Source organism: Ornithorhynchus anatinus, chromosome 21, assembly GCF_004115215.2.
Source record: "Ornithorhynchus anatinus isolate Pmale09 chromosome 21, mOrnAna1.pri.v4, whole genome shotgun sequence".
In the NCBI taxonomy this organism is placed as follows: Eukaryota; Metazoa; Chordata; class Mammalia; order Monotremata; family Ornithorhynchidae; genus Ornithorhynchus; species Ornithorhynchus anatinus.
In genome coordinates, this window is record NC_041748.1 from 3,325,561 (window position 1) to 3,344,796 (window position 19,236).

Consider the following 19,236-nt stretch of genomic DNA (forward strand, 5'->3'; position numbering starts at 1 on the left):
CTACAATGTGTCATATGCCAAAACACAAAAGTACCAATGGAAAAAAGAGTTCCCTTTGTTGGTTTTAGGACTTTAGCTTCTTAAAATTTCCTAAATGCCATCCCCCACAGAAGTGTCAATTTATCAGAAATAGCCTCATCGGTCAACTCTCATACCCTTCAATTTTTTTTTACCTTCTTGAGTGCTAAGTACCCCCCCACACACAAACACGCACACACTCACTGACACTCACCTTCCGCAGGACAACTTTTCCATATGCAAATTTAGGTGTGGTTGGTGGGATGGGATCATCTGGTATGTGCTCATACTGTAAGAGAGAGAAAAAACATATAGTAAACACCCAAACCAAACTGCACAGAAGAAAAAAATACCATTTAACATCAAAGAAGCAACTGGCCTAGCGGATAAAAAGCAAGGGCCTGGGAGTCTGCAGAACCTAGGTTCTAATCCCGGCTCCACCACTTGCCTGCTGTGTGACCTTGGGCAAGTCACTTCACCTCTCCAAGCCTCCGTTACCTCATCTGTAAACTGTGAGCACCATGTGGAACATGGACTGTGTCCAACCTGTTAGCTTCTATCTACTCCAGCGCTTAGTATATTGCCTGGTACATAGTAATGGCTTAACTACCATTTAAAAAAAAAAATGATGACAGGCAAGGGAATTCCCAGCCTGAGGACAAGATATAGGTAAGGGGTCAGTGGCAGGATGGCTGAGATCGAGGTACGTTGGTGTTAGAAGAGTGGAGTGTGCAGGTTGTCGCAGTAAATCAATGAAGTTAAGCAGGAGGGAGAGAGCTGACTGTCTTAAGCAATGGTAAGGTGCTTCTGTCTGATGCGGAGGTGGATGGGCAACCACTGGAGGTTCGTGAGGAGTGGGGAAACATGGACTGAATGATTTTTCAGAAAAATGATCTGGACAGCAGAGTGAAGTATGGACTGGCGAGGGGAGAGACAGGATGCAAGGACATTAACGAGAAAGCCTCTACAGAAATCAAGGTGGGGAATGAGTGTTTGGATCAATGTGGAGGCAGTGTGGATGGAGAGGAAAGATGGATTGTGACAACAGAACAGACAGGATCTCATGACAGAATCAATGTCTAAGTTGAGGAAAGATGTGACTTGAGGATAATGCCAAGATTTTTTCCTTCTTGTTTTTTTGTTTAATGGTACTTATTGAGTACTTACTATAAGCCAAACACTGCTCTGAGCACTAGGATAGATACACGATAATCAGGATGGACACGGTCCCTGTCCCATATGGAGCTCACAGTCTAAGTAAGATTAAGGGCTTGTGAAACATGGAGGATGGTGGTGCTGGCTACAGAGACAGGAAAGCCATGAGAAAGACAGGGTTTGGGTGGGAAGATTAGGTGCTCTGTTTTGGAAATTTCAGGTGTTGGTGGGATATTCAAGTAGAGAGGTCCTGATGGCAGGAGGAAATATGAGACTGCAGAGGTCAGAGGTCGGGGCTGGAGCGGTCCATTTGGGAATCATCTGCGAGGAGACTGTAGTGGAAGCTGTGGGTGAGAATGGGTTCTCCGAGGGAGTGGGTGTAGAAAAAGAATAGAAGGGGGCCCAGAGCTGAGCCTTGTGGGACCCCCATTTTTAGAGGGTGAGAGGTAGAAGGGGGACCCTGCAAAAGGGACTGAGGAGTGGTCGGTCAGAGAGCTAGGAAGAGAAACAGGAGGATGGAAGTGGTGGAAAAAAAGGCCACATGAGGTTTTCAGAAGGAGGTGGTCCACAGTGTCAAAGACAGCAGAAAGGTAGAGGATTAGGATACAGTAGTAGCTCCTGAGCCACTGCAAAGCAGCAGAGGGGTCCAAAATGTTGAGTCTGGAGTTTTAAGAAGTAAGCACTTATGCCTCCCCCGCCTAGACTGTAAGCCCGCTGTGGGCAGGGATTGTCTCTCTTTATTGCTCTACTGTACTTTCCAAGCATTTAGCACAGCACCCTGCTCATAGTAAGCGCTCAATAAATACGATTGAATGAACAAAAGAATGCATTTTTTAAAAAAAACTGTAAAATGGGAATTAAATACCTTTTCTTCCTCGTACTTAGACTCTGAGCCCCATGCAGGACAGGGACTGGGTCCAACCTAATTAACCAGTAACTATCCCAGTGCTTAGAACAGTGGATTACATGCAGTAAGCACTTAAATACCATTAAAAAAAAAACTGTGGCTAAAAACTCCAGCACCCCACAGGAAAAATTAGTAGGGAGAAGTGGGAAAGGGAGAGCAAAGAAAGAAGGGTAGAAAGGGAGAGAAGAAAAGGGGTAATAAGAGGAGGCAGGAACAATCAACTCCCCTAACAATCAGCAAACTTGAGAGGGCAAGCTTTTGGGGGCCACAGTGGTTCACCCTGCTCCTTTGACTGGTCTTCCGCAGGAAGAGCAGGCAAATGATCACCAAATGATAATATAATAGTTACTGTGGTATTCATTAAGCACGTACTATGGGAGAAGCACTGTACTAAGCGCTAGCGTGAATACAAGCAAATCGGGTTGGACACAGTCCCTGTCCCACGTGGGGCTCACGTCTCAATCCCCATTTTACAGATGAGGTATCTGAGGCACAGAGAAGTTGAAGTGGTTTGCCCAAGGCCACAGGGCAGACAAGCGGCTGAGCCGGGATTAGTACCCGTGACCTTCTGACTCCCGGGCCCGTGCTCCATTCACTACGCCATGATGCTTCTCGTCAAAACCACGCAATAAGGTGGTCATATCCCAGCCCCTCAAATTTAATGGCGGCTTCAAAACTCGGGTATACGAACAACTGCCGAGGGGCTCGAAGCTATGTTTTAGAACATGGTTTCCCAATACACAGTCTTGCTACCAAAGTGACCCCTTGAGGAGCCAGCACTTTGAAGGATAACAGCAACGTGGCCCAGTGGCTAGAGCACGTGCCTGGAAGACAGAAGGACCCGCGTTCTAGTACCAGCTCCGCCACTTGGCTGCTGGGCGACCTTGGGCAAGTTGCTTCAATTCAATGGGCCTCAGTTCCCTCCTCTGTAAAATGAGGATTACGACCGAGTTCCACGGTGGACAGGGACTGTGTCCAACCTGATCTTTTATCTACCCCAGCAACTAGTACAGTGCCTGGCATACAGTAAATGTTTACACACATAACATATATATCAGACAATCAGCTGTTTGGAGAGTGGGGGGAGGAAATACCTTCCTGGTTCCCCTCCCGTCTCCTTGGCACCCACCGAAAAGGACAGTTGTCCCATTATGGGAAGGAGGGAAAATAATCTCACGGCTTTTGCTGTTTGTGCAGACAGCCTAAGGCTGGGACTTTTGAAAATTTCAAAAGTCCAACAAGACTGGCATTTTAAAATTTCTACCTTCTATTATAGAAAACAAGAATAGAAATCCTCAAAAATTGGGTTGCAGCAACTTGTATTAAAAAAACCATACCAAAAAAAAAAAAAGAACAAACAAAAAACCCAAGACCCACAGTTGTGAATTTACTAATGTTTCACCCATTCTAAACCATTCTGTTCGGTGACAACGTCAACTTGAAAGGAAACTATCAATTGCCTAATGAAATCAGTTTCAGCCAGCCACCTCAAGGTATATACATTCCTAGACAAAGAAAAAAAATAAAAGAAAAAAAGTGTTAACCAAGTCTGGATGGCTTTTTGCCCACACCAAAGAGTGATCTTTAGGAAGCGCAGATGAAAAAACTCCGCACCATCTCAGAAGTTCATTAGGCAAATGACTGTCTGGAGCCACTCGCTGAAGAGCACGGCTTCCTGGCCTGTCCTACGGGGTGACACTTGCCACCTAGACAAACACGGTGAATCGCTTCATCTGCTCTCCCCAGGGAGTCTGCTTAGCTCTGGACCAGTAACGCGGTCCTCTCTGAATGACCTCGTCGTTATCGACGACGTGGGATGGGCCAAGGGGCCTGGCAGAAGCCACTTCTCGATTCCTGGCGATCAATCTCCCGGACAACTGGAATTTTGGCGATCGACCTCCCGGGAACGATCCCCGTTCTTGTCCATCTAGGGATTGGGACGACCCATCGAAGGAATGGTGGTGACCTATGCTCTGCAGACCTTGGACAATCTCTACACTGTAAGATCGCAGTTACAGGCAATGAGTCTGTTTTTTGTTATATTGTACTCTCCCAAGAGCTTAGCACAGTGCCCTGCGCACAGTAAGCGCTCAATAAATACTAATGAATAACTGGTTAACAATCAACCCCGGCAAGGGTGGAGGGAGGGGAAGAGCATTCCTTTCCACTGTTGTTCCTTGAGGATCTTCTCAAGAGCAGGTTATCCAGGAGGGAGGATACCTGACTAGTTTCTCCCTACCCTACTGCATCACCTACCCGTTGGAGTCCTCAGTCCTTAAGTACTAGGTGCTCACTCAACCCCTCTCCCCACAGCACTTTCCATTTTTTAAAATGGCATATATTAATCATTTACCAAATACCAGGCACCGTACTAAGCGCTGGGGTAGTTACAAGATAATCACACTGGATACCTCAAATGGGGCTCACAGCTTTAATCCCCATTTTACAGATGAGGCAACTGAGGTGCAGAGAAGTGAAATGACTTGCCCAAGGTCACAGAGCAGACAAGCAGGGGAGTGGGGATTAGAACCCAGGTCCGTGCTTTCAACTAGGCCACTCTGCTTCTCACGTACGGATGTTTATCCTTGGTCGCTTCCTCTAAATGTAATTTATCTTTTAGCGTCTTTCTTTCTTGCTAGATTATAAACTCTTTGGGAGCAGCGATCATAGCCTGTAATTTATTTTTTAGTCTCGATCTCCCCTGCTAGGTTGAAAGCTCCTTGCGGTAAAGGACCATGTCCATTTACTCTATTGTACTCTCCTAAGCATTTAGTACAGCGTTCTGCACAGAGTAAGATTACTGAGACCCAAGCAGCAGCTTTTCAAAAAACAAAACCAAAAAATACACACCAGGGAGAGCCACAACCTCTCGCAGACTTCTTGAAGGGAAACTGTGTGGCTTAATGGAATGAGCGTAGCCTGGGAGTCAGTGGGCCTGGATTCTAATCCTGGCTCCATCATTACCTGCTGTGGGACCTGGGGCAAGTCACTTAATTTTTCTGTGTTTCAGTTACCTCCTCTGTAAAATGGGGATAAAGACTGATGACAGCTGAAAAGGGAGGGAGAGTTGTGCTTCTGTGGAATCCAAGTGGAGATTCTCTTCCAAGGCAAAAGCACATACAACAGAAGAGAAGCAGCAAAAAGTCATACCTATTCCTGAAGGGAAGCAGTGAAGCCTAGTGGTTAAAGCTAGGGCCTGGGAGTCAGAGGACCTGGGTTCTGATACCGGCTCCACCACTTATCTACTGTGTGACCTTAGGCAAGTCTGTGCCTCATTTACTTCATCTGTAAAATGGGGGTTAAGACTGTGAGACTGCGGAACAGGGACTGTGTGCAATCTGATTATCTACCCTAGCACTTAGTACGGTGTCTGGCACGTGGCAACCGCTTAACAAGAACCATTTTTAAAAAGAAACACCGAAGTCCTCTGGCTCCCAGGTCCCTTCTTTATCCACTAACAATTACCCAAAAAAGAAGTTCCCTCTATCAACATTATTAAAGTGCTGCTGCTGATAATAATGATAATAATAACCATAATGATAACTGTATTTGTTGTTAAGCACTTATTATTTGCCAAGCACTGTTCTAAGCGCTGGAATAGATACAAGGTCATCAGGTTGTCCCACATGGTGCTCACAGTCTTAATCCCCATTTTACAGATGAGGTAACTGAGGCACAGAGAAGGTAAGTGGCTTGTCCAAGGTCACTCAGCAGATGAGTAGAGGAGCTGGGATTAGAACCCACATCCTCTGACTCCCAAGCCTGTGCTCTTTCCACTAAGATATGCTGCTTCCCCATAATAATGGCGGGAGAAGCAGGACTGGATTCATCCTATGCCTTAGTTTCCCCTCCTGACACTCCCTCCCAAATCTGTGCACTCCGCTCCCCTAAACACAAGTCAAAGTTCCAAGAAAAGAAACAACCCAAGAGAAAAATGTTAATTGGCGATATATTTAACTAAAGGCGACCCCCTGACTTTCTCCCTTGCACCCCCATTCATTCATTCATTCATTCAATCGTTTTTATTGAGCACTTAACCGTGTGCAGAGCACAGTACTAAGCGCTTAGACACCCCACCCTCCTATCATAGTTTTAGTGTGTGTGTTTTACAAATACCACCGTCATCTGGGTTACCCCGCAATGTATTCCACGTAAAGGTAGTGGGAAGTAAATCTAGGTCAACTCTGTTTTACGGACCAAGAGGGGAAATACCAACCCATCCCACGGTAGCTCGTTGCAGTCAGGGAACGTGCCTACCAACTATGTTGGACTGTTCTCTCCCAAGTGCTTACTACTGTACTTTGCACACAGTAAGCGCTCAATAAATACCACTGATTGATCTGAAAAGGTGTACGAAATCCTTGCTCTCCCTCTCTCTTAGATCAGAAGCTCCACGTGGAAAATTAAGGTGTACGAAATCCTTGCTCTCCCTCTCTCTTAGATCAGAAGCTCCACGTGGAAAAAGGACTGCATCCCACCCGGTTGTATCAACGTCAGTGTTTAGCAGAATTCTCAACGTGCAGTAACACCAATAAATTATTTTTTTAAAAATCAGCTTTCAGACAAAATGGGTAGACCCAGTGCTAAAACGAGATCTTTGGGGTTTGCTAAGACGATCTAGGTCCAAAGCCAGGAGGTAGAAACTGGGGTTCTCCCCAATATCTTATCTGAGAAGGCAGTTTGAAAGAAATGGCCGGCACCCTACACGGCAACGAGATCGAAGACACTCGGCTGCTTCCTGAGAATGGCGGAAGATGGTGGTCTCGTTAACGTAAACACGGCAAACCGAGGGCCGGGTTCCAGACCCGCAGAGAGAAATGCAAATCGGAATAAAGAGCCAGTGGAAGGCAACAGATGACTACCAAATACCTTCTAGGTGTTCAAATGAGCTATCTTTTCTATCTCTCCCAACCCCCATCTCCTACTACGTACACCTATGCAAACATCAAATTTGTTTCCTTGTGTTTTGAAACTTTCACTAAGGGTGGAAACACGCACCATTAAATAACACCTTGGAGGTGTCCCCTTGAAAGTATTTTGGACATTAGGGCGTTGCTGCTTCTCATCAAGTTCACCCATGAATGGCTAAACACGTTCATCTCTCAGGGGACTTTTTAAATGGTATTTATTAAGCATTTACTATGTGCCAGGAGCCATAATAAGGACTGGAGAGATACAAAGATAATTAGGTAGGACACAGTCCCTGTCCCACATGGGGCTTAGCCTTAATACCCATTTTGCAATGAGGAAACTGAGGCCCAGAGAAGTGAAGTGACTTGCCCAAGGTCCACAGCAGACAAGTGGTGGAGCAGGGGTTGGTACCCAGGTCCTTCCGACACCCAGGTCCAGGCTCTGACCACTAAGCCACGCTGGTTTCAGCTATCAGCTCTTATCCATGCCTCACCAACCTCCACTGCTCACGTGCTTTACAATCTCACATCTCCTGCTGCATCTGGACATCACCAAAAACAATATTAGAATCAAAATTATGGCCAAAGTTGAACTCGCTGAAACCTTACTTCTCTGTGCCTCACTTTCCTCATCTGTGAAATGGGAATTCAGTCCCTGTTCTCCCTCCTACTTAGCTGCATGTGGGTCAGGGTCCAAACTGATCTTGCTTAGTACAGTGCTGGACACCAAGTAAGCATTTAACAAGTACCATAATTATCAATATCACTCCTCACCCGGTCACCATTTGTTACCTGCTGCCGGGATAACTGCAGACTGGAGGTGAGAGAGGGAGGGAAGCTCAGTTTAGAAAAGGCTTGAGGGACTGAAAGACTCTGTCCGACTGGAGAACGATACGCTTCCACGCGGATCAGAAGTTGTGCTCGAAACGCAGCCTTTAAAAACAACCCTAGCCCCGAGCTGTGTTTGCTTAAAAGTCACTCCGCTGCTAGCCGGAAAGCCTTTGCAGCACAGGTGACTGAGCAGAAAAACTGTGGGTTCTTCTGAAACCCACAGCAGCGGAAGGAAATACCACCTATGGAAAAAAGTGTTTAAAAAGAGGGTGTAGTCGCCACTCGCTTTAAGACCCAAGTAGCCTAGGACACGTTCCAGTCAGCTATCTCCATTAATGATAATAATACTGATGATGATGGCATTTGTTAAACACTTTCTTTGTTCCAGGGCCTCTACTAAGTGCTGGGGTGGATACTAGCAAATCGAGTTGGACGCAGTCCCTGTTCCGTGTGGGGCTCGCAATCTCAATCCCCATTTTCCAGATGAGGTAACTGAGGCACAGAGAAGTGAAGTGACTCGCTCACAGTCACACAGCAGACAAGTGGTAGAGCTGGAATTAGCACCCAGGTACTTCTGACTCCCAAGCCCGTGCTCTATCCACATCCGCTTCTCCCTTAACTCCTAGAAGCCCAGAGATTCCAGCTACAATCAGGTCCCACCACGCCAGGCTGGAGGCAAGAGAGAGGAGAGAAGGAGGGTCACTTGGCGAGGAGGAGGGTCAGTCACAGAGGAAGTCAGAAGATCCTGGGTTCTAGTCCTAGCTCCACCACTTCTCTACTTTCTGACCTTGAGCAAGTCATTCATTTCTTGCTCCCTCTGTTCTTCCCCCTCCCAGGCCCACAATAAAAGTGTGCATATCTGTAATTTTATTTATTTGTATTGCTACCCTGTCTCCCCCACTCTAGACTAGAAGCCCACTGTGGGCAGGGAATGTGACTGTTTATTGTGGTACTGTAATCTCCCAAGCGCTTAGTACGGTGCTCGGCACACAGTAAACGCTCAATAAATATGATTGAATGAATGAAAGAACTTCTCTGTGCCACAGTTACCTCATCTGGAAAATGGGGATTAAGAATATGACCATGTGGAACATGGTCTGTGTCCAAACTGATGAGGTTGTACCTATCCCAGAACTTAGAACACTGCCTGGCACATATTAAGCACTTAAATACCACAATTATTATTATTATTATTATAAACCAGGACTTAGACCCTGACAAGGACTGGGTCCAACCTGATTAATGTGTATGTACCATAGGACTTAGAACAGTATTTGACACATAGTTAGGGTTTAACAAATGTAATTTAAATTATTATTAGAGAAGGAGCATGGCCTAGTGAAAAGAGGCCTAGGAGTCAAAGTCCCTGGGTTCTAAACCCGAATCTGCCACTTGCCTGCTGTGTGAACTTGAGCAAGTCACTTCCCTTCTCTGTGCCTCAGGTCCCTCATCTGCAAAATGGGGATTCAATCTCCTTTCTGTAAGACTCCAAGCCCTGAATGGGACCTGATTATAATAATGTATTTATTAAGCGCTTACTACGTGCAGAGCACTGTTCTAAGCACTGGGGTAGATAAAGGGTAATCAGGTTGTCCCACGTGAGGCTCACAGTTAATTCCCATTTTACAGATGAGGTAACTGAGGCACAGAGAAGTTAAGTGCTTGCCCACAGTCACACAGCTGACAAGTGGCAGAGCCGGGATTCAAACCCATGACCTCTGACTCCCAAGCCCTGGCTCTTTCCACTGAGCCACGCTGATTACCTTAGTACAGTGTCTGACACCCAGTAAGCGCTCACGCAAAATACGATTATCACTCACCATCCCGATTACTTCCCTCACGGCAAAGTATTTCTCGGTCAGATCCCCGGCTTCACTCAACGGCGCGTCGTAATCGTAGCTGGTGGGCTGGGGCATGTAGGGCGTGTTGGCACCTAGGGGACAGAACGCCTCACAATTTCATTCCAGAAGCAATGGGGAGAACAAAATATTATTCCTTGTAAAATACCGCCGAGAAGCCGAGCTACCAAGTGGCGACTTCCAGCGGAAAACAGGCCTGGGAAACATAAGTAGCATAGCTTAGAGGACAGAACCCAGGCCTGGAAGTCAGAAGGTTGTAGGTTCTGATCCCTGCTCCACCAAATGTCTGTTGTGTGACCTTAAGCAGGTCATTTCACTTCTCTGGGCTTCAGTTACCTCATCTCATAAAATGAGGATTGAGGCTATGAGCCCTACATGGGAAAGGGACTGGTCCAACCTGATTTGTTTGTATCCACTCCAGCACTTAGTACAGTGCCTGGCACATAGTAAGCACTTAACACCACAGTTATTAATTATCATAGGAGGATCGGGGACAGGTTAACCAAACAATTTGTGTGCCCAGATGTCTTTGAATGGAGAGGACCACAGCTGCTACTTAGGTCTGAGATCATCTTGCCAAATGGCCAAAGTTATGCCACGGGAAGATCAGTCAATGGTTTTCATTGTGCACTCACCTTGTGCAGAGCACTCCACTAAGCCCTTGGGAGAGTACAATACAACAGAGTTGAGAGACACATTCCCTGTCCACAAGGAGCTTACAACCAAGAGGAATAGAGGAGAAGAATGCAGACACACAGATAAAACAGAACAATATAGTTGTGCACAGTCACGAGCTGACAGGGGAATCTGAGACGACAAGTTCCAAACCAATAAGATTCCCACCAACGATTTAAATGTTAGAAGGATAGGAAAATAATTAAGAAATAGGTGTAAAGAGGCACGAAAGCTAACTCTGAGATCCAAACCAATAAGATTCCCATCGATGAGACAACTTAAATGTTGGGTGGAAAGGAAAGCAATTAAGAAATGGGTGTAAAGAGGTTAGCATAGGAACAAGCACGAAAGCCAACATCTTGCAGACATCACTTGTAAAGACCTGGGCCGAATTCAGATGGAGCAAGCTGTAGTCTCCCAGATGTCATTCAAAATCAAAGAACTCAGTAATTAACATGCATCGAATCACCCTGAGACTTACAAAAACGTAAGGAGAAAAAGAAAATCAGGCAAAAAATCCGTTAGATCACTTATAAAACAGTAATCCTTCTGTTCAAATTCCTTCTTACCATTCCAGTAGCCAAAATTGGTCCCACCTAGAAACATGTACCTAAAAATCAAAGAGAGAACAGATGATGTTTTGTTGAACGCCAACAACTTTCCAAAAGAATGCTCAAGCGATTCCCCTTCCAAGCCAGCACTTACAAGTTCACATTAGCTCCACGAGCGAGCATATCTTGAAGGGATTTCACTATGACTTGGATTCCAACCTGTGAGTGTGGTTGGCCCCAGTGATCCAACCAGCCAGTGTAGAACTCGGAATTCACCTGGCCAGGGGAGAGAGAACATAAAAAACCAGAGTTGAAAAAAGAAGACAAAATGTTCCTTGATGAGCTAACTTCTTCTATGGAGTGGCCTAGACTCAGGCAATTTTCCCATTTGTACCCGTGTTGAGAGGATGTGATTTAAAATGGAGGCCCTTAAGTCTCTGACACTTCTCGTCTGAAGCAAAAGTCATAAGCGGGCTTCTCAAATTTAACTCATTCTCTAGCCTGGCTTAGGTCCCTGAGATGATCGGTTTCTCAGGTTCTCTGGCTAAAAAACAGTATCTGTTCCCTTCAAATACCCCCTAAGTATCTCTTTGAAATCGCTTAAGAATAATAAGCACGAGCATAAGCTCATTCAAAAGTAGTTTATGGAGCAGGCGAGGGATCACTGATGAGGCAGAATGGCCAAGGTTTTATTCTTTGTGGCATTTGATTTACACTTACTATGAGCCAGGCACTGTACTAAGGGCTCGGAAGACTACAACGCAACAGAGTTGGTACACGTATTCCCTGCCTGCAAGGAGCTTACAGTGTAGAGGGCCTATCCGGTGAAACCCATCCCATCACTGGGTCAACCAAACAAGGGCAAGTTCTACTCTCTGACCTTCTTCCCATTTCAACTCTAAAGTCCTATATGAGTAGGCAGCTGAAACTTAACTCTGTCATTGTTGATTCACCCATGTTTGAGCCTCCCTACCTAGAATGACAGACCCAGCCTGGGACCCATGTCCAAGACTGAACTCCTTATCCTCCCTCCCAAATCCTATCGTCTCCCTGACTTTCCCATCACTACGGATGGCACAACCATCCTTCCCGTCTCACAAGCCCGCAAACTTGAGGTCATCCTTGACTCCGCTCTCTCATCCACCCCACAGATCCAATCCTTCACCAAATCCTGCCGGTCTTACCTTCACAACTTCTGCCAAGGTCCGCCCTTTCCTCCCCATCCAAACCGCTACCATGTAAGTACAATCACTCATCATATCCTGACTGGATTACTGCATCGGCCTCCTTTCTAACCTTCCAAACTCTTGCCTCTCCCCATTTCAGGCAATACTTCACTCCACTGCCCGGATTATTCTTCTCCAGAAATGTTCAGGGCATGTCATCCTGCTCCTCAAAAACCTATCAATTTCCATAATCCAACAAAAACTCCTCTCTATTAGCCTCAATGCTCTCCATCACCTTGCCCCTTACCTCACCTCCCTTCTCTCCTTCTACAATCCAGCCCGCACACTCTGCTCCTCTGGTGCTATCCTTCTCACTGTGCCTCCATCTCGTCTATCTCGCCACTGACCCCTGGCACACATCCTACCTCTGGCCTGGAACACCCTCCCCTCCTCAAATACGCCAAACAATCACACTTTCCCCCTTCAAAGCCCTACTGAAGGTGCACCTCCTCCAAGAGTCCTTCCCAGACTAAGCCCCCTTTTCCTCGGCTCCCCTTCCCTTCCATGTCACCTCGACTCGATCCCTTTGCTCTCCCTCCATACCCCACAGCACTTATGTATAAATGTATATATCTATAATTCCATTTATTTACATTGGCATTCCATTTATTGACATTGATGCCTGTTTACTTGTTTAGATGTCTGTCTCCCCGCCTCTAGACTCTAAACCCATTGTGGGCAGGGACTGTCCCTCTTTATTGCTGTACTGCACTTTCAAAGCACTTAGTACGGTGCTCTGCATATAGTAAGCACTCAATAAATACAACTGAATGAATGAACTCAAGACCAAGATTCGAGGGTAACCGATATTGGGTTTTCTAGCTATTCAAGAAGTCGCTGAATCAAGAATAATAATACTACTTAAGTGCTTAATAATAATAATACTTGTTGAGCGCTTACTATGTGCCAAGTATTGTGGGTGGTAGATACATAGTTTGGACATAGTCCCCGTCCCACATGGGGCTCGGATTCTTAATACTCCATTTTACAGATGAAGAAACTGAGGCTCATAGAAGTGACTTGCCCAAGGTGACACAGCAGACAAGTGGCAGAGCTGGGATTAGAACCCAAGTCCTTCTGATTCCAAGCCTGTGCTCTATCCACCAAATCACGCTGCTTCTCTAAATCAAGTCCCTCGACCGTAGGACCCGATGAACCTGTTCATTCAATCGTCTTTATTGAGAGCTTATTGTGTGCAGAGAACTGTACTAAGCACTTGCAATATAAGAGTGCAATAGAACAGTAAACAGACACAATCCCTGCCCACAACAAGCTTAGTCTAGAGGGGGAAACGACATTAATATAAATAATTTACAGATATGTACAAGGGTGCTGTGGGGCTGGGAGGGGGAGATGAATAAAGGGAGCAAATAACAGTGACGCAGGAGGGAAGGGAGAAGAGGAAAGGAGGGCTGAGTTAGGGAAGAGCCTTTTGGAGCCTTCAATAAGGCTTTGAAGTGGGGAAGAATAATTGTCTGATTTGAGGAGGGAGGGCGTTCCAGGACAGAGACAGGACGTGGGTGAGGGGTCGGTGGCGAGATAGACGAGAATGAGGTGCAGTGAGGAGGTTAGTACCAGAGGAGCGAAGTGTGCGGGCTGGGTAACCACAAGTTTCCATCGGCTCTTCTGAGTCTCCGCTAGCTCGAGGACACTTTCTCCTAGCTCGGGCTATGGGTTCTGAAGCCAGTAATCTGCCCTCCCGAAGAGTCGCTGCACCCAAATAAATAACTTACTCCCCCTCACCAGCCTCATCCAGCCACGGACGACAGCGTGTGCCTCCCACTGAGATCCCAGCAAGCTGCCAGCTATAAATGTAAGTCGCCACTGAGGCCCGCCGATAACCAAGTTAGCTGGGAAGCAGCGTGGCCTAGTGAAAAGAGCCCAGGGTTGGAAGTCAGAGGATCTGGGTTCTAATCCCAGCTCTGCCGACTGCTTGCTGAGTGATCTTGGGCAAGTCATTTAACTTCTCTGGTCCTCAGTTTCCTCAACTGTAAAATGGGGACTAAATACCTGTTTTCCCTTCTACTTAGACTGTGAACCCCATGCGGGAGAGGGACTGTGTCCTATCTGTACCTAACATGTACCTACCCCAGTGCTTAGAACAGTGTCTGACTCATAGTAAGCACTTAAATACCATAAAAACAAACTGAATAAGCAAACAGAGGCATCAACTCCTCCTGATATTTACCAAAGGACCCCTGGGCTCACTCTTTCTCTGGGTTTCAAAGGCAGCTGTAATGTTGATACCTGGAAGAAGAAGAAGAAAAAAAGTTAGTGGGAGCTCACAACAGACTTAGAATACTTGACAAAAGGACTTGTGGCCTTCCAGTACATTACTAATACACTGCACAAATAATAATAATAGTGGTATTTATTTAAGCGAGAAGCAGTGTGGTCTAGTGGATAGAGCACGAGCCTGGGAGTCAGAAGGGAGTTCTAATCCCAGCTCAGCCACTTGTCGGCTGTGTGACCTTGGGCAAGACACTTCATTTCTCTGTGCCTCAGTTCCCTCACCTGTAAAATGAGGATTGAGACTCTGAGCCCCAGGTGGGACATAGACCGCGTCCAACCTGATTAGCTTGTTTATACTCCAGCGCTTAAAGTGCCCAGCACATAGAGCTTAACCAATATCATTTTTAAAAAGGTGCTTATTATGCATCAAGCACTCTTCTCAATATTGGGGCAGATGCAAAGATAAAGAGGTCAGAATCACCACCCCGTGATTTGTTTAAAAATCAGTATTTTGACAGAGAAGTCTGGAACTGGGGAGATATCGGAGACATCAACTGAAAAGTAATTTTTGCCATTTGCCTCATTCACTCTGGGTCTGACGGGCCGACGGGAGAGGGAGCGCTGTTCTGAATGAAAACTCTGGGGAAGCTGTTGATATTCCTAGCCCTGCCACTGTTACCCTTGTGAAATCTGCCCAAAAAGCCTACCCTCTCTGTGTATTTCAGAGATCTAACCTTCAAAGTCGACCCGGGGGGCTTCCTGCTACCTGCACTCTCCAGTTGAGCCGAGATAGATGTGCCAGCTCATTACAGTGATTCAGCCAGGAAAGGGTTGCGATACCATGACTAAAAGCATTCCGATCACTCGTTCCAGCATAAAGGCGACGCTACCCTTTTAATTCACAACCCGCTGGAACCTAAGGAGGAAATGATCACGACCACTTCCTCTGGAACCTGGGCCCGGAGACTAGGTGAGCTGACTTCAACTGTGAGACCCGTCGATCCGCCCCGTCCTCCAACACAAAATTCACTTTAAATAGAGTCCTCCGTGTTCAGTGCTCTGCCTAAAAGTTTCTGGGCAACTCAAAGGATTTCTGCTTCTCCCGGAAAAAGGCGACTGTTAAATTTAAAAAGTGCTCGAGGTGGGGTGGAGACCAGACAGATGGCTAGAGGCTCAAATAGGGGGATGACTGCTAATCATTAGAACAGGACAATATCTCTTCAAAACTGAAGATCAGATGTATTTCACCTACATCCCCGATAGTCAGAAGGACCTAGGTTCTAATCCCAGCCCCGCCATCTGTCTGTCGTGTGGCCGTGGGCAAGTCACTTCACTTCTCTGGGCCTCAGTTACCTCATCTGTAAAATGGGGATGAAGACCGTGAACCCTACTTGGGACAGGGACTGTGTCCAACCTGATTAGCTTGGCATGTGCCTGACATGTACTAAGTGCTTAAATACCATAAAAAAAAAGGCACCCAACCTGGATACCCATATGTCACCCAGGTTCCAGCTATGGCTTTCATATCCTCATTGGTCCTTGGGCAGGGTCACGTTAAAGGTAGACTACCATGGGGAAGAGTCTTTGGGGACGAATGGGGGCAGGTCTTCTGCTAAGAGATAGGACCCACCTTGGGAACTAGGGAACTTGACAGGCTCAAGAGCCGAATTATTTTCCCATTTAGATGACACTGCAGGCCCTGAACCTAATACCAAGGCAGGACCCGGTAGTCAATCGTATTTATTAAAGTACTTACTCTGTGCAGAGAACTGTACTGAGTGCTTGAAGTTTGGGGTTACTTTGTTCCTGTAATACCCAGTCTGCTTAAGCAGACCCAGGGTTGTCAGCTTAAAGGGTGGCACCTCCCCTCCCCCTCACCAGCGGGGGAATGGACACCCACACCCCCAAGGGGAGAAAGGTGAGGTGGACGTCCTAGGTAATGTCCACATCTGGAAAGTCGCGATGTTTGTGGCCAATTGGAACGGGACCAGCCTCATATTCAGTCAGTCGATCGTACTTACTGAGCATTTACTGTGTCCTGAGCACTGTACTAAGCACTTGGGAGAGTATAGCACTAAACAAGACACAGTCCTTGCCCAGTGGGGAAGAGCTTCGGGGACTCCCTTCCCCCCCCCGACCACTTTTACAGCTATTTTCAAATGGTTCAAATGAGCGAGTACCTTTGAACTCTGGTTTTGCCTTTTATCTCGTACTCCTTTTTGTTTTGTTTTGTGGAGTGATAGTATTTGTCAAATGCTAACTATGTACAAAGGGCTGGGATAGACCCAAGCTAATCAGGTTGGACACAGTCCCTGTCCTACATGGGGCTCATAGTCTTAAAACCCATTTCACAGGTAACTGGGGCCCAGTGAAGTGACTTGCCCAAGGTCAAAGAGCAGACGAGAAGGGAAACAAGGATTAGAACCCAGATCCTTCTGACTCCCATGCCCGTGCTCTACCCGCTAGGCCATGCTGCTTATCTAGATTTTCTTCTCTTTAGATTGTCACCCCTCGAGGGCCAGGGAATGAACCTTACATAGTTGTTAAACTCTTATAAAAAAAAAAATCTCACTGTGCAGCACTAAGCTGATTTACAAAACCAGGGAAAAATCCCTGGGTGCGCAGATCCAGATTGCCCTGGGACAGTCTTAGGTGAGTCCTAGATGGTGGTTATGGTACTTACTAGGCAGTTACTATGTGCCAAGCACCATACTAAGCGGTGGTTAGAGGCAAACTGTGCAAGAAAACTCCAGGTCAGGAAAGAGCTGGAGAAAGTGCTAAACCACAAAAGCATATTGTGGCCTTCCTAGATTAAGCCCTCATTTCCTCTCCTCCTTCTCCCTTCTGCAACGTCTACGCACTTGGATCTGTGCCCTTTAAACACTTAATATTCCCTCCACCCTCAGCCCCACGGCACTTATGTACACATCCATAATTTCTTTTAATGCCCGGTTCCTCCTCTAGATTGTAAATTCCTTGTGGGCAGGGAACAAGTCCATCAATTCTATTGTAGTATACCCTCCCAAACATTCAGTACCGTCCTCTGGACACAGTAGGTGCTCAATCAGTAATACTAATGGACTGAAGATTCCTGAACCATGTCACAGATAGGATGAAACCAGAGAATTTAAAAGTTGAACAAATGAGGAACAGAAAGGTGACAAAACCTATTCTTCCTCGGGAAGCACATTTTTCAGGTCTATGACCCTAAATACATTTCCCAACATCCTAAAATTTATGATTGAGTGCTTGTTGTACGCAAAGCACCATACTAAGCACTTGGGAGAGACACATTCCCTGCCCACAACGAGTATGTGATTTAATCTGAGACATTAGGTGGCATATGCACACACATCCACACACAAATAGGATTTTGCTGTCAATAGTATGATCTTGAAAAGGAAAGGAAGCTCAGGGAAGCAGTGTGTCCTAGTAGAAAGAGTATGGGCTTGGGAATCAGAAGTATCTGCTTTTTAATTCCAGCCCCACCACTTATCCACTGTGTGATCTTGGGCAAGTCACTTCACTTCTGTGAGCATCAATTACCCCATCTTTAAAATGAGGATTAAGATTCAGAGATCCATGGGGGACAAGGACTGTATTCAACCTGTTTAGCTTGTTTGTAGACCAGCACTTGGTACAGTTCCTGGCACATAATAAATGCTTAATACCATTAAAAAAAACCCTCTCTGCCTATTAGGGACTGTTCATGGTGACTAAAGTTCCCAAAAGGCCCAATGGCCTTATTATTCTAGAAGCTTCCTCAATCTACCAGGCCCAAAGTCTACTGAAGCACACAGACCTTGAGGAGCACCACACTTGAGGAAGTTTTCAAAAAGCTTCCACAATCCACCAGACCCAAAGTCTACCAGAGCATAAATGCCTCTCAGAGCATCATCCTTGAGGAAGTTTTCTAGAAGCTTCTGCAATCCAGCAGGCCCAAGGTCTATCGTAGCATAAAGGCCTTGCGGAGCACCACCCTTGAGGAAGTTTTCTAAAAGTTTCCACAACCCACCATGCCCAAAGTCTACCAAAGCATAAAGGCCTCGCGGAGCACCACACTTGAGGAAGTTTTCGAGACGCTTCCGCGATCCACCCGACTCAAAGTGTAGCGTGGCATAAAGGCCTCGCAGACCACCACACTTGAGGAAGTTTTCTACAAGTCTCCACTACCTACCAGGCCCAAAGTCTACAGTTGCATAAAGGCCTTGCAGAGCACCACACTTGAGGAAGTTTTTGTTAGCTCCATCAGTGGTGAACAGCACCACGTTGTCACCCAGGTGTTGATGGAAGAGCTTTTGGAGAGAGCGTAGGTAGTTGTAGTCACAGGTGAAATAGCTTCCAAATTCATTTTCAACCTACAAATCAGAAGGGAGAAGGAGAGTTAGAGAAGCAGTGCGGCCTAATGGATAGAGCACAGGCCTGGGCGTCAGAAGGACCTGGGGTCTAATCCCGGTTCCACCACTTGTCTACTGGATGACCTTAGGCAAGTTACTTCACTTGTCTGGGCCTCAGTTGCCGCATCTGTAAAATGGGGATTAAGACCGTGAGCCCCATGAGGGACAGGGACTGTGCCCAACCTGACACCAGTATCTACCCCAACGCTTAGTACAATGCTGGGCTCATAGCAAGCACTTAAATACCATCAAAAAAGAGATTTGATTCCAGACAGTCAGATCTGCCAGAGTCACTCACAAGCAACCCAACAATCAATGGTATTTATTGAACGCTTACTCTGTGCAGGGCACCGTACTAAGTTGTATATAATCCGCCCACAAGGAGCTAAAGACAGTCATTAAAATAAATGACCAATAGGGAAAATAGTAGCGTGTAAGGATATGCACACAAGTGCTGATGGGTTGGAGTGATGAA

The 19,236-nt window shown here is 46.4% G+C and overlaps 1 protein-coding gene across 2 annotated transcripts in view; it reads right to left on the minus strand.

The window, feature by feature from the left end:
- GLB1 (galactosidase beta 1) overlaps nucleotides 1-19,236 on the minus strand; it is an 82,198-nt gene that overhangs the window by 32,841 nt on the left and 30,121 nt on the right. For both annotated transcript variants that reach the window (XM_029049527.2, XM_029049526.2), the window contains exons 6-11: nucleotides 18,542-18,722; nucleotides 14,321-14,379; nucleotides 11,061-11,182; nucleotides 10,925-10,965; nucleotides 9,642-9,754; nucleotides 233-307 (exon numbers count right to left, since the gene is read on the minus strand). In XM_029049527.2, the coding sequence (XP_028905360.1) occupies nucleotides 233-307; nucleotides 9,642-9,754; nucleotides 10,925-10,965; nucleotides 11,061-11,182; nucleotides 14,321-14,379; nucleotides 18,542-18,722 (591 nt within the window). The remainder of the gene's footprint in view (nucleotides 1-232; nucleotides 308-9,641; nucleotides 9,755-10,924; nucleotides 10,966-11,060; nucleotides 11,183-14,320; nucleotides 14,380-18,541; nucleotides 18,723-19,236) is intronic.